General features: G+C 33.1%; 1 protein-coding gene across 3 annotated transcripts; it reads right to left on the bottom strand.

The window, feature by feature from the left end:
* Positions 1-7,728: 7,728 nt before the first annotated feature.
* LOC104895483 (ubiquitin carboxyl-terminal hydrolase 27) lies at positions 7,729-13,672 on the bottom strand. Of its 3 annotated transcripts, none has more exons than XM_010682004.4 (12): positions 13,358-13,670; positions 12,772-13,071; positions 12,517-12,637; positions 11,985-12,085; positions 11,616-11,846; positions 11,448-11,516; positions 11,193-11,321; positions 10,908-11,045; positions 9,550-9,612; positions 8,888-9,050; positions 8,694-8,788; positions 7,729-8,173 (listed from the first exon to the last, which is right to left on the bottom strand). In XM_010682004.4, the coding sequence occupies exons 1-12, from the start codon at positions 13,367-13,369 to the stop codon at positions 7,913-7,915; spliced, it is 1,683 nt and encodes a 560-aa protein (XP_010680306.1). In that variant the 5' UTR covers positions 13,370-13,670; the 3' UTR covers positions 7,729-7,912. The 3 variants fall into 3 exon arrangements, with proteins under 3 accessions (XP_010680306.1, XP_010680307.1, XP_010680308.1); XM_010682005.3 differs by having other exon boundaries at positions 12,772-13,075; positions 13,358-13,668; XM_010682006.4 differs by lacking the exon at positions 9,550-9,612 and having other exon boundaries at positions 13,358-13,672.
* Positions 13,673-14,007: the final 335 nt, after the last annotated feature.

Below are 14,007 nucleotides of genomic sequence, written 5' to 3'. Positions count from 1 at the left end.
TATATGAGTGTCTTGTCCTGTTTTACAAATGTATACTGCAAAGATTAGACCTTTGCATTTTGTTGGATGAGTTCTGGAAAGACCGGATGGGAAAGCAGGATATGTTACGGAACGAAGTAGTCTAAAATAGATAATTATCGGGTATGTCTAGTTTGCAATATGACGAATATATGAGGAATGAAAACAGAACATCAGTGGTATGCTATACTAGTTTCCCCACATCTACGAGTATTACTGGAACATTATGCATGCTATTGATTTTGACAGACGCTTTGCACGATAAATGTTGCTACGGTGTAATGGGTAATAGGCTATGGAAGGTTAGAATTTTAGTAATCCCGAAGCCTAATACTCTCTTCATAGTGTCATTTAAGGTTATGTACGAATAAAGGACTTTGGGTTTGCATTGCTCCTCATGCCTGATGTTTTATTCAATTACTAGTTTTTGGACCCGTGCAAAAATGCACGGGAACTTATTTGTTTAATAAGCATGTTTATATAACAACTACAGTAAAAACATAGAAAAGATTCTCTACGTCAAAGCGATTTCATAGAGGCTTATGTACTACTCGAAACTCAAATGAGTTTAACCTCTATACCATATTAAATTAATAAACTTTGAACGATGTATTGAAATACAAAATAATCCTATACATATTTAACCAAAAACAAAGCATCAATGATGCACTTTACACAGAAAGACGAAAAAATGCTCCTTTATTTCAATTATGAAGTTGTTTTGCAAATACATGACACTCTTAGGTTGTAGAAGACTTATTTATATATGTCATTAGCGGTAATATTAGACATATCATGTTCTTTCTCACAAATTAGTATTATTATACACTTTCTACCCGTGACTTTAGAAATGACCACATGAAATTGGCTATGGCTGAAAACCGAACTTGGGAGATACAAATCCATATGTAGGGATATCTTTGACTTTTATTTACAGTCATTACAAAACACAATCAAGGGAAATTTTGTTTCATTTGACAGAATGAGTGACATACGGGGTATAAATACCATATTACTCCCCTTTTCTTGACATACTCAGGCCCCTTTAAATGATTCTCTAGGAAATACCAAATATATGTTTTCTACTAATATCACCCACATTTTTTGGACCCGTGCAAAAATATTGCACGGGAACTTATTTGTTTAATAAGCATGTTTATATACATAAATGAAATCTATGAATAAAACAATGTAAAATACCTATAAAAAAAAGCACGGGAACTTATTTCATAAGCATGTTTAATAAGCATGCCACGTGAACTTATTTGTTTAATAAGCATGTTTAATAAGCACGGGAACTTATTTCATTTTTATATTCATTTCTTAGGTAAAAAAAGTATACCTATAAAAAACATATAAATATATGAATAAAACAATGTAAAATAGACATGCAAAAACATCAAATATCATAGTTTTATAATGTGTATTTCAAGGCCTATCAATTTATAAATATTATGTAGAAATTATTGTAAAAAAGTTATCATTCCAACTCGAACAATAGCCTCAAGGTTGCTGCACTCTAAACATCGTGTAAATAAAAAACCCATCTTATCAATGTAATCCCACGATACGCTTAGCAAGTTTTCTATTGATGACTTTTGTAGAACTTTGTCATCCTCACAAATAATATTGAGTGCCTTGCAACTATATTAAAATAATGATTGTGTGTAGACGTTATTTATAAATAATTTGAAAACATATGAATAATTTGTTGAACATGTATCGTACCTTACTTTGTACCTGAATAAATCGTTGATAGAATAAGCTCCAACACGTGAAATGATATCAACGACAATTTCTTTGGGAAGACGTTCTATTATACATATATTTTGATATTGAGGCTTCATAGTAAGAATTAGTTTAGACTATTTGGCTTTATAAAATTTCAAATCATATAAGTTGTGTAAATAACTTATTTATAAGTACAATAAATTTAGGCATCAAGAATACATTATATATATGTTGCTTTTTATGAAGTATATATTACTAAACGTACCTATATTACGTGATTTTTTTGTACAATAAATTCATTTTCATAAGATTTATTTTGTGAATGTTCATTTTCCTAAATAAAATAGATCCTAATATATGCTAAATTTTAAAAATGTGCAATTATAATTATTTACCTTTTAAAACTTGTTAAAATATATTTTAACCAACAAAAATTATTAAAAGAGACGGTTTAATTTTAATATAAAAGTAGACCTAGTTACTAAATGAATTAAACTAGTCACAGAAAGAAATTAAGCTAGTAACTATCGGGCTTATTCTCTTTTTAATATTGGACTTATCCATTGCCTAATTTTAATATAAAAGTAGGCGGTCTCTTACAAGACAAACTCTTTAACCAAAGATATGACTTATTCAAAATAAATTTGAAAAGGCAAGTTTTAGTTGACAGATTTTTTTACATTTACTTATTTTGAAAAATACAAAAATCGCCTACTAATCAACTCTATTTTTAAACTATTTTAATGCTTGAGTTCAAAAAAAAATTCATTTACCAAGCAAATAATTATTTTCTCCAAAAAGTAAATTTTTTTTACTACTTCTTATAATTTAATGAAAATTACATTGTTGTTGTCGTCTACATGATAACTAAATATAACTGATGGATGTAGTACGAAATTTAAAAAAACTTACATTTAAAAAACAATTGCCTATATATCGATGAGACAATACGGAGACAACATTTAAACAATATATTAATGAAATTTATTACAAAATAAACATCTAATTATAATTATGACATAAATGATAAGAAGAACATAAGTTCTTGATTACATTTGCAAGCATTTACATACTATGCTAGGTTTATCTAAAACTTCATATAGTAATCATAACCTTCCCAAAGGTTCCTTTAGGCCTTACGTTTTATCTTATTATCGCATAAAAATAAATCTGATTGTATAGTAATTTTATTTTCTATCCATATAGTCGAAAAATTATAGCGAATTTTGTTCCGACATTCTACATTCCTTTCCAATAGCATCTTAATTAGTGTATTTGGTATCATTTTTAAACCAAGTTTTTTAGAATTCGCATCTTCACTGCATTGAGATATTAGGCCCAGTAAATAGGTTGCAACTAAATAGCCTTGATTTGATGCTTTTTCAAAACTTGTAGTATCATTTTTTATCTTCATTTGAGTAAAATATTGTACCTGAAAGCATTAATAAAAAATTAAATATCAACATCATTATCTCACCAGAGAACACAAACTTTTTTTTTGTGTGTACTAATCATTTAGTTTCGTGATTGCCAAATGAGAAGATTTTGATTCTATGAATCTTGGATTTCAAGTGACTATATTTATACATGTATATTGTGAAGCGTGTGCTTTGAGATACAATCCATAATTAGTGCAATTTCCTTAATATTAGAGCAAATCAAGGACATGTGATTGCCTATTCATATTATTTAAAACAAAAAACGATTCATGGGCTACAATATACCCTATTTACTTACATATGGTAAATGGTTGAAAAAACGTATGGAATAAGCTTCACCTATAGTATTTTATGGAAAATCGAGAGATTAGCGCCAACATGGGGATTTGATTTTTTTCTATTCTTTTTGGTAAATTCCTTCTTAGTGGGTCGTGTGCAACATTCTTATCTACAGTTATGGCAAAAACATATTCACTCCTTAATTAGTTGTCAATTGGCAATTAACATATGTATTTTAAAGATTCAAAATAAATGTTGAACGACAATAACATAACCAAAAATAAGGTCGGTTGAGAAATTAAAAATCCATACCATAAGTTACCTTTTTTTTAAGGAAATGTTTAGTTTCAGCCTTCATTATCAGAGATTATGATTTTAACTGCCTAATATTTACCATAAGTCACGCAAATTAAAATGATTCAATCTGATTTATAATTAAATTTATTTATTTTTTTGAAAAAAACCATAATTTGTGTGGCCACATAGAATTTATGATTTTGCTTTAGATAACTATATAAATATAGAAATAATTTTTTTTACTATGTGATGAACTTAAAAAAAAATAGCTAATTATATAGAAAAAGAATTATATAGAAATAGAGAAAAGAATTGGAGCAAGGGAGGGGGTAAGTGAACTTAGTTTCAGATTATTATTACTACTTTTTTTTCCTTATTACTATCAATGTTGACCTCATAATTTTTTTCCAAATTGTTACATAATGTGAAATACCATAATGCAAATCGATATGAAATTATAAATGAATTACTTACCTGATTTATCAATCAAACAATTACTATTGAATCATAATTTTTCTTAATTAAGATAATATATATTATTACCTAAAATAAAATTTCAAATATTAGTAAAATCAACATAAATTAATTAAGAACTAGATATGGAAAAAAATGCATAAGATTTTCAATCACTGAACTAAACTATTACTACTTCACTTGCCCTTAAGTTTGCAACCTAGTGGGAACCATCCTAGATCAAGCAACTCCGCCATGCATTTCTTTTCTCTGCCTCTGTCTGCGCTGCTACTATAATGTGTGTTCGTTGTGAGTAATATGGTACTGCTATTGCACAATGCTCTGCCCATTGAACTAATAGGTTTTATAATAGTGATTACAAGATCCATAGCTCATATATGATTGCCTAAAAAGTTGAATAACATATTACATATATTAGCACATACTCAAATCAACCTAACGAATAATATATTAGAAGAAAGGTTCATTTGATAATAAAATTACCATAACAATTTCATACAAACTGAAATTCTTTTTATATCTCAAAACGAATTCAAACAATGCTAAGGTATAATCCATAGAATGTAGATCAATATGGTAGCATACTGCATTACTGCTCCAGCCATAAACTTTCTTTTCCTCATACATAATTTGCCATTGCCATTGCCATTGCCATCTCAAGTTGAAGATCCACAAAGAGTCAAAATCAATGGAAGTATAGCACTCTTTCAACCAGAAGAAGACGTAAAAGGAAGGGTACCACCAAAACCCTCAATTGAACGTCGAGAAGAGGCTTCCCATATGAAGAAGACGTGCCATATTCAGGCCCACTGCAAGTTTCTGCATCAAGTGGCTTTGCGTGGGCGAAAAACCGAAGAGATGATGTATTTGTTAGATCACACCGAGGCAAATTAAACCTGGTTAATGTCTTGATGTTATTGTTGTTTCCCGGATAAATGATCAAATTTCTAAATCGTAAAATCGCCATAACCGTCAGATTAGGCAAAGTTTTAAAGTTGCCATCGTTGTGGTGCTAATGATAAAGATGAGGGAGAAACAATAAATGACAAAAATAATAAGCTTGTGTACAATGAAGGTGAAGGAAAAGTATATAGTATATTGCGTAGCGCCTTATCAAAATAAAGTAAATAATAAACCTACAATTACTTTTCTTCTAACATTCGAGGAGAAGAGAGACAAAGATTATATTATAAATAAAAATGCTACATATTCCATGTGGTGAGGTATATCAGGTTGAATGTAATTTTAAGGTTATGCAGTGAGTAGTGGTAAGCTATGATATCATGTCTATTTATACTTGTAATTTTGTACCTAACATAATTTTTATTAAAATCCCAAAAATAAGGTTGATTGACAATTAAAAATTCAAAAATAAAGGTTAATTGAGATTTTAAAATTCTTTCCATAAGTGACGTTTTTTCGTATCAATCAAATTAATCTAATTTGGCAATGATTTAGTATTCATTATGTATATAAAGATTTGATGATAATGATGGCAAAATTATATGCGTGATTAGGCAATTTAAGTGTATCAATTACATAGATTACGTGATTGACATAACTGTTTCCTTAATTATATAGATTACCTATCAATTAAAATCCGTGATTGACGTCAATTATATAGATTACGTAATCAATTATATGCGTGATTAAGGGAAGGTATATGTGTGATTATGGGAATTTCACACTCTTTGATTCGTGTGACACGTGGACACTCTCATTGAGCTTTGAGAAAATACTGATCAACGGAGCATGCCACATCATGCCACGTGAGATTGAAATCGCTAACTGAACGACACGTAGCCTGAAGGATTCTACTTTAAATATATATATAGATAGATTATGAGCGAAGAAAGAGGAGCTGCACTTATAAGGGCACATCCGCTTTCTCTGTATGTGGAGAATTTCTTATAATGGAAGCAAGTCGAGAGGATTTCTAACAATGGAAGCAAGCAGGTCAAGTCCTTACGGGCGACAAGGCTTGCTTTTTTTGAGGAACTGATGAGTGATCATCTAAAAGTCTAGTCATCTTGATGGTTTAATTGTTCTAACTTCCAGGAGCTGGTGTCTATGTTTGCAATTCTAATGGTCTATTTTGTGACAGCAAGTTGTTGACCATGTTTAGTTTTTAGCAGTTAAATCACATCAAGAAATATTGTTATAGGGTTTGTTGTACAGTTCCAGTGTTGTTTCGTTGTGTAATGACGCCAGCATCGATTTCACATATACAGCATGGCCAAAAAATAAAAAATCACATAGACATGATATAGCGAGTAACTAGACACGGATTGAGTATTTACTCGAATACGGGTGTCCAAGTGTTCGACTCGACTATTTTGTAGAAAAAAGTCAAGTTTTTAGGGCCTGTTCTCCCCAGCTTATTTTCAGTTCAGTTCAGTTCAGTTCAGCTCTAATAAGTTCAGTTCAGTTCAGTTCAGCTCCAATAAGTTCAGTTCAGTTCAGCTCCAATAAGTCAATCAGTTCAGTTCAGTTCAGTTCAGTCAGTCAGTTCAGTTCAGTTCAGCTCTATTCTTTTATAACCATTTTGTTAAATATTATTATTATTATGTTGGTATAATTTATTTTACTAATTACTATTATTATTATTATTATTATTTAAATATATATCATTACTATTAAGTATTATTATTATTTATTATATATTGTTGTTTCTATTATTTTTTTTATTGTAGCTTTACTAATTATTATTACTATTATTATTAGGAGGAACATGGTTTAGGTCAAAGCACAAATAAACCCACTTTTTTTAGCCCATAAACCAATCAAATCGCGTCAAGACGGTTTATGATGTAATTTTCGCGGTCCAACCCAATCTATTTTTATTACTAAATATTTTTAAATTATTAAATCTAATTATTAAAATAGTAATATTAATTTACTTCTTAGATATTATTGTTATTATATATCATCGTCAAGTATTAATATATTAATACAAATAATATAAAATAATTATTATTAATTATCATTACTATCATTAATTATTATTATTATTATATTTATGATTATTAATATTATTTATTTATAACTATCATTTAAAATATTCAAAATACTACATTATTATTATTCATTATTATTACTTATCATTATAATTATTATTTAATATTCATATTATTATTGTTTAAAATATTATTTATATATTTATTACATTCAATTTATTTCAATGTAATATAATTCAATTCAATTTAATCTTCAATTCAGTTCAGTTCAATTCAGTTCAGTTCAGTTCAGTTCAGTTCAGCTCTGATAAGTTCAGTTCAGTTCAGCTCCGATAAGTTCAGTTCAGTTCAGTTCAGCTTTGATAAGTTCAGTTCAGTTCAGTTCAGCTGTTTTATGCCGAAGAGAACAGGCCCTTAGTTTAAAATGAAGTATCCAAGTGTTGTACATGACACCCCGTTTTTGAGGTAAATGAAGGTGTTGGAATAATACTGGCCTGTAGTGTAAGCCTGTAACTGAACTATGGAGCCTCAGCTGATAATATATTTACGCTATACTTCCTTTAAAGAAGAAAATATCAATATGTTAGAAGTGAACAAAAAAAAATTGATAAAAAAGGGTCTAAACTTCTAGTCCAGTATACAACACGTATATATTCTAGTCAGCAATAAAGCCTTAATTCAGGTTTCACAGAAACACCATTAGCTGAAGCTGTTAGCTCAAATTCTCTCGTAGAAGAGCAAGGTAGCTTCTGCACCAAGAACATCTTCTTCTGAAGCATTATGTACTTCTGAATCTGAAATGCGAAACCATCGCGTTTTTTGCGAAGGAGTATCAGTTTCTCTAACATCGACACCGTCTTCCACTTGACTTTTAACTCCTCTATATACTGTATAATGACCACTCCCAGCTTTTCCGAAGTGTTCCACAACAGAAACAAGGCGATACAGAATATCTTTGGGAGGTGGTGAATCAGTAACCTGTACATACAGAAATAAATTTATTGAATGATCAGTGATCTTTCTAGCACAAAAATCTCAGCAGATTTTGCAGGTAAGCTAAGGTAATATTCATCTCCCAAATAAGACTCCAAATTTGATTAATAGATGGAAAAGAAGTTTTCTTTGCACACATTCAATGGAACTGAAAGTTGCTCTATCTTGTAGCAAGGTAAGCCTGCATAGATCTGACCACTCCCCCTTCCTACCCAACTACTATGGAAGAGGGCCTCTTAGAGGCAACAGGATAATGTTGACGTTTGATGTGCGGGAACTGCTGACAACAAGGGATAGTATAACAACAGCATAAAGATAAATTGTGACGACTCTTAAGACAGCGGATTGTAACTGGGACATTCATTTCGAACACAGGAATCCAGCAATAATCCAAATTCACCAATATACAAGCATTCAAGTAGCCCACCTATGCCTGTAAGTGGAAAGGCTGAGCTTACACTTTATCCTCCCCTGTCTTACAATAATTTTATGAAGAGAGACCAACCTTAAGAGTATGAACGAATTCTGTGTCGGAGCAGGTTCCGGTCAGTGACGAACAAGGCTCTGGAAAATACTGTGATGTATCATTCTTGACTATCGCTGTAGTGTATCACCAAAAAAATTGTCAGTTCTTTTATGTTCTAACTAAACACTTTACATAAGATGATGAGGGGTTGACAATTAATCACTCTTGCTTACTGAGATCTGAATGCCTGTCGACACTTTTAGGATGAGAGGTCGATACCGGAAATGGCTGCTGATCTGTCAGTCTTTTTGGCTTATTTATTTCTCGCTTTTGAATGCCAACCTCGCGTTTAACGAAGGATGAAAGATTCAGGATCATTGGAAAATATATATGACCCTGCATTTGCAAGTAACCAATTACATTTGTAACGACACCAATAGTAACGACTATATAAACAAGAAAATAAGTAGACTTGCAAAAACCTGACAGGACATGTTAATTGTTAGGTAGACTTGCAAAAACCTGACAGGACATGTTAATTGTTAGGTAGACTGGAGAATGGAATGGGAACAGTTCGTATAAATGTTTTTAACAAGGAGAAATTCAGATTTAGAACAGGCATGCGTTAAGACAGAGAGGGGAGAAAGAGGAAGAGTATGATGAATAGAATGTGTTTCGAAAAGCTAACAATGGAAAAGACAAAGTGATTAGGAACCGAAAAATGTTTTTCAATCTCAATCATAATTGTTTGGGAAAGCAGATCCTGCTGAATTCCTTGTTCCAGTTATTTCACGAGTGCACTACATCTGAAGCCTACTAGCGTCACGCTATGAAATTATCGAATATCGTCATGCCAATCTCTATGGCACAAACCACGAACCACAATTTCAAGTACCTGAATTTTAACAAGCTCTCCAAATGCATTTAATGAACTGCGCTGGAGATGGAGGCAAAGAATCTGTCGAACAAAGAAATTAGTCATGCAGGAAAATACATCTATGAATTCATATAAAAATTGTGCCCTTATGTGTAAGAAACTTGATCACCTAGTGGCCATGAAAAGGCCACCATATAAGATATCATCTTTGGACGTCCATTCATATAAATATATAACCGACAGTCCGACACAACTTAAATATCACGTCTAGTTTCTGATGAATTAAGCATCTTGTCAAGAAGCCATATCATACAAAAGTCTGAGACTATCTCATGCAAAGCGAGATAAAATGCTTCCTCATTCAAGAACTTGAAAAGAAGGAATATAAGAGCAAAAGAGTGAACCTAATTAGATACACATCCTGAGACAAAAGAAAGGATCAAATATCAATAACCCTACATGGACATGGATTACGACTCATAGTTTATGTAATGATTGAGGAAACTTAACCGGGGCATTAAACAAAAAGAACATAGCCATAGGCCCATAGCAACACCAACCATAGTTAAACTTAACCAAATTAGAAAGAACTTAGCCAAAGTTGAGGTAATTAGAAAGACGGCATATTCAACTTTCTAAAAAAACTAACGCACACCACAATCACAAGCAAAAATCGAAAATAACTAAATTAATCAAAATAAAAAAGAACTAAAAAATAAAGAACAACGCTCTCACCGAAAAAATTCATATCCCCGTTCTCCGTTTCAACCCCGATTAAAACCACAAAAAGGTCTATGACACTCTTAAAACACCGAAAGATCACTCCTACTAAATTCTACCATGCGCCTACCTTGAAACTCTTGGCATCTGCCAAAACGTTCTTGCATGCCTAGAGGGCTTAGGTTGGCAGCGTTTCTCTTCTTTGAGTGTCTTGACCTATGAATGTGTCACCCTCGACTCTCGAGTTCCTTGCTTCCCTTGAGCCAACTCTAAATAGGGAGGAGGAGTTTGACAAAACCTTCCAACATTTCAACACCAAATCAAAATGAGCCTAGCAGAGCTTAGTGGAGTTTTTGGTTGGGACCCTAAGGCGTGGATTTACCATCCGCACCTCCAAACATTCTCCAAGTACAGCCAAGTGAGTTCTTTGCCAGCTCATTACCCGTTCCACCAACTTTCAAGCCTGGACTTCTTTCGTAATGAACAAATGTTGAACATGTGTAGAAGGAAGAAAGAGATGAGCATCTATATTTATGTGATTGTGCATGCATGTGAGGACCTCCATGTGCATGCCTTTATGCATCAAAGATCAAGTCATATTTTGGTACATGGCAAAAAAAATAGGGGCTGGGGGAAAGAACTCCAAATTTTCATACCTGTGGACAATGAGCAATACTGAGTTGTTTAAAAGCATGTGAAAAGCGATTTGACCAAGGAAGGGCCTGAAGTGATGATAACTTCTGGCAGTCACAAGAATCTTGCTCACTACAACAACTTAATTTGCTTATGTCTTCCTGACAGAAGAGAGGGAACAAATGAAAGAAAAATAAAGGAAACCAATGTGGATGAGCTCAGTACCAAAAAAAATGTCAAAAAGGAAGGTTCATCAAACACAAATAAGTGACATAGTTCTTCATAAAGCAATCACTAAAGGTAGGTACCTGCTGCCCTCCAACAGAAGATAAAAATTTAGTTGCAGCAATATGCCAACAGCGACTGCAGGAATAGTTCTCAACATGTTCAGGAGACAGGAATCTCTTAATGCAATCCTCTAGCGTAAATCTATCGAGCTAACATTGAGTTCATGTTGAGAAAAAGAGACAAGCTCAGCCACATTGAATATCAGCTCCAGTCACATAAGGAGAACTTAAGAGTTTCAAGGGCAGACAGAAGATAATTAAACAATAGAAGCATACCATTGAAGCACCAGAGCTGGGAACTGGGGAGAGAGACAAGGTATGAAAGAAACCAAAATCCATCATGATCTGCAAAAACAAAGAAAAAGAAAGATATTTCAATTACAGAGACCAGCAATATCAGCAGTGTGCAATAACAATGACAAATGAGTGTCACCAATGACCAACCTCAGAAGAACAGCTACGGCAGGTCAGGAAGCTGCTAAGTATCCCATTAAAAGGCCCAAGATATTGCTGCTGCCACCTTTCTGGCTCCTTTATGTCGTCTATCCTCTCGAAAGCGAGTATTCGACTGGTAGGGGCAGCCAAATCTGCTAAGGAACCACAGTTTGGCATATAAGACTCTGATAATTCGTCTCTTAAACAGGAGAGAAGATGAAGAAATGCTTCTGCTGCATCCTACATGTAGATGCAACAACCAGGTATACGTGAGAAGCAGTGTCATCATCATAATAAAGCCAAAGATCTCAAAAAGAAAAAGAGGCATGCTTCAAAATAAGTTGTCAGGGAAAAACTGGGAGACAAACAGGATTGCACCTGTTGGTTTGACAATTGAAACTGCGGGATATATTGCTGCATTGATGCCATCACTTTGTGTGGGTTCAACGGTCTACTTTTCACCTGAAGTGTGCTCAATTCTGCCACGAGTGAAGCCTAATCAAAATATAGGCAAGAAAGATTATCAAAAGCAACAGTCCCGCCTTTGCCTCTCCTAGCAAAAGAAAGAAGCCTCTTTAACTGGGACTTCGGCAGTGGACCATGGTCTTACGCATATGATAAGAGGGAAAGAAAAGGACTTTGACAAGCCAAAGAGAATAAATTCAGTGAAGTAAGAACTAGCCCAATCAGAGTCATTCATTGACACCACGAAGTCATAGGGAAAACAATTAAATTCTTTCAATCAGAGAAATATGCTCAGATATATCCTCCCTAAAATTTATTCCAAAATTTGCCTTATACCGTCACAAGGTCATCAGTTCATCACAACAACTAGGAAGACAGAAATAGCACTAGCAACACAACAGTCCAACATAAGTGAGGACTGAGGACAGATAGACCTCACCATTACCTTCTAATATATCAGCCAAAGATACCAAAAGGGGCAAATCTTCATCCTCCTCCATTGTAGACAACGCCTGCGATTGAACATCTTCAAGGAAACACCTAAAACTTGAACAACTAGCAAGTGACTGAACCAAAACCAACCCAAGGAAGGCCAAGTTAGGACTTACACAAATTGTCAATCTATAGTTCTATACAAACTGAGAAAAAAAGGGAAAAAGTAACCAATCATCAGAAAAACAAAAAAAGTTTCTACATTTACCTGTAAAACTACATTGAGGAAACAATTATTCCCCAAATTTCGCAACCCGGGTACAATTAATGGCTTCTCAGAAGCATTAGTTCTTGCTGAAAGCCATAGCAAACTGTTGAAACTTCCAATTCTGCCATCTCTAACAGCCAGTAGCAAACCAACCATACCCAAGATGGTGGCTGCTGATAATTGAGACCCATAAGCTGAAATCCATTCAATTTGTGACAACATTTGACACCCACTTCTGAATTTTTTCAACAATGAAAAAACACTAACTTCTCTTTTAATCTTCATTTGATTCCAACGAACCTGCCTTCACATATTATTCAGCTATTTATTAAACTAACATCAAAGATGTTGAATTTATGACCAAACAGAATTAATAACTAGCCAATAATTATGAGTACATGTATAATACATTGATTCTCAGATTGCCCCATGTTCTTAAGAATTCAACAGATTGATTCAGGGGTGTTCCTGAACTTTTGAAATATCATATTAGCTCTATGTCTCTATAAATTACAGAGATATCATTTGATGTAAAATGGATTTCTTAAAGGAGCAGAAAGAGGGATTAAAAAGAAGAAAAACTTACCATTATCTTCATTTAATTACTGCCACAGTATGAAATCCATGAAATTTACAAGCTTCTCCAATGAAGAACGTGGAAACCTTGGTTAGATTGTCATAAAGAGAGCAAGGGTTTAAGGGAATTGTTTGTAACTATCATGAAAATTGAAAACCCTGTTCTATTTTTATTTTTTTGGTTTTTATTTTTTTGGATGGGGAAATTTAGAGAGATTGGAGAATCCTTTGTGTATAATCGAGTTGCGGAAGGTAAAAACTAGTAGGGAGTCTCATAACTATTGGGCTAACTTTGATTCTCGATGTCGTGGTGTTCATGTTACATGCATGGTCAACTAACGGGTCGTTTGTTTAGGGGGATTAGGGGGTGGGAATGGATATCCCATGTTTGTTTGAGAGGATATCTAAATTCCCATGTGAAGGGGAAAGGGATTAAACCCCCCTTATCCCACCAAAATAAGACATGGAGGGAGACAGGTATTAGGCAGGGGAATTATTTGGGGTTATGTTAGAAGACGAATTTACACTTCATTAAAATATATATACTTCACCAATGAGTTAAATAGTTAATATAATGAAATGGGTAAATTTGTAATTTAGCAATATATTCCCTCTTTAAGTACCTCATACCAAACATGGGATAATAATATTCCCAATATA

This window comes from Beta vulgaris, chromosome 6 (genome assembly GCF_026745355.1).
Source record: "Beta vulgaris subsp. vulgaris cultivar EL10 chromosome 6, EL10.2, whole genome shotgun sequence".
Taxonomy (NCBI): Eukaryota; Viridiplantae; Streptophyta; class Magnoliopsida; order Caryophyllales; family Amaranthaceae; genus Beta; species Beta vulgaris.
The sequence above is the reverse complement of the archived record's forward strand: the minus strand, read 5'-3'. Positions and strand labels throughout refer to the sequence as shown.

Excerpts from the sequence above, each read along its gene's own strand:
- LOC104895483 (XM_010682004.4), bottom strand. Across the intron at positions 12,638-12,771 it reads TCCTCAATGTAGTTTTACAG|TCACTTGCTAGTTGTTCAAG; the intron begins GTAAATGTAGAA and ends GTTTTGGTTCAG. Across the intron at positions 11,847-11,984 it reads TTCAATTGTCAAACCAACAG|GATGCAGCAGAAGCATTTCT; the intron begins GTGCAATCCTGT and ends ATCTACATGTAG.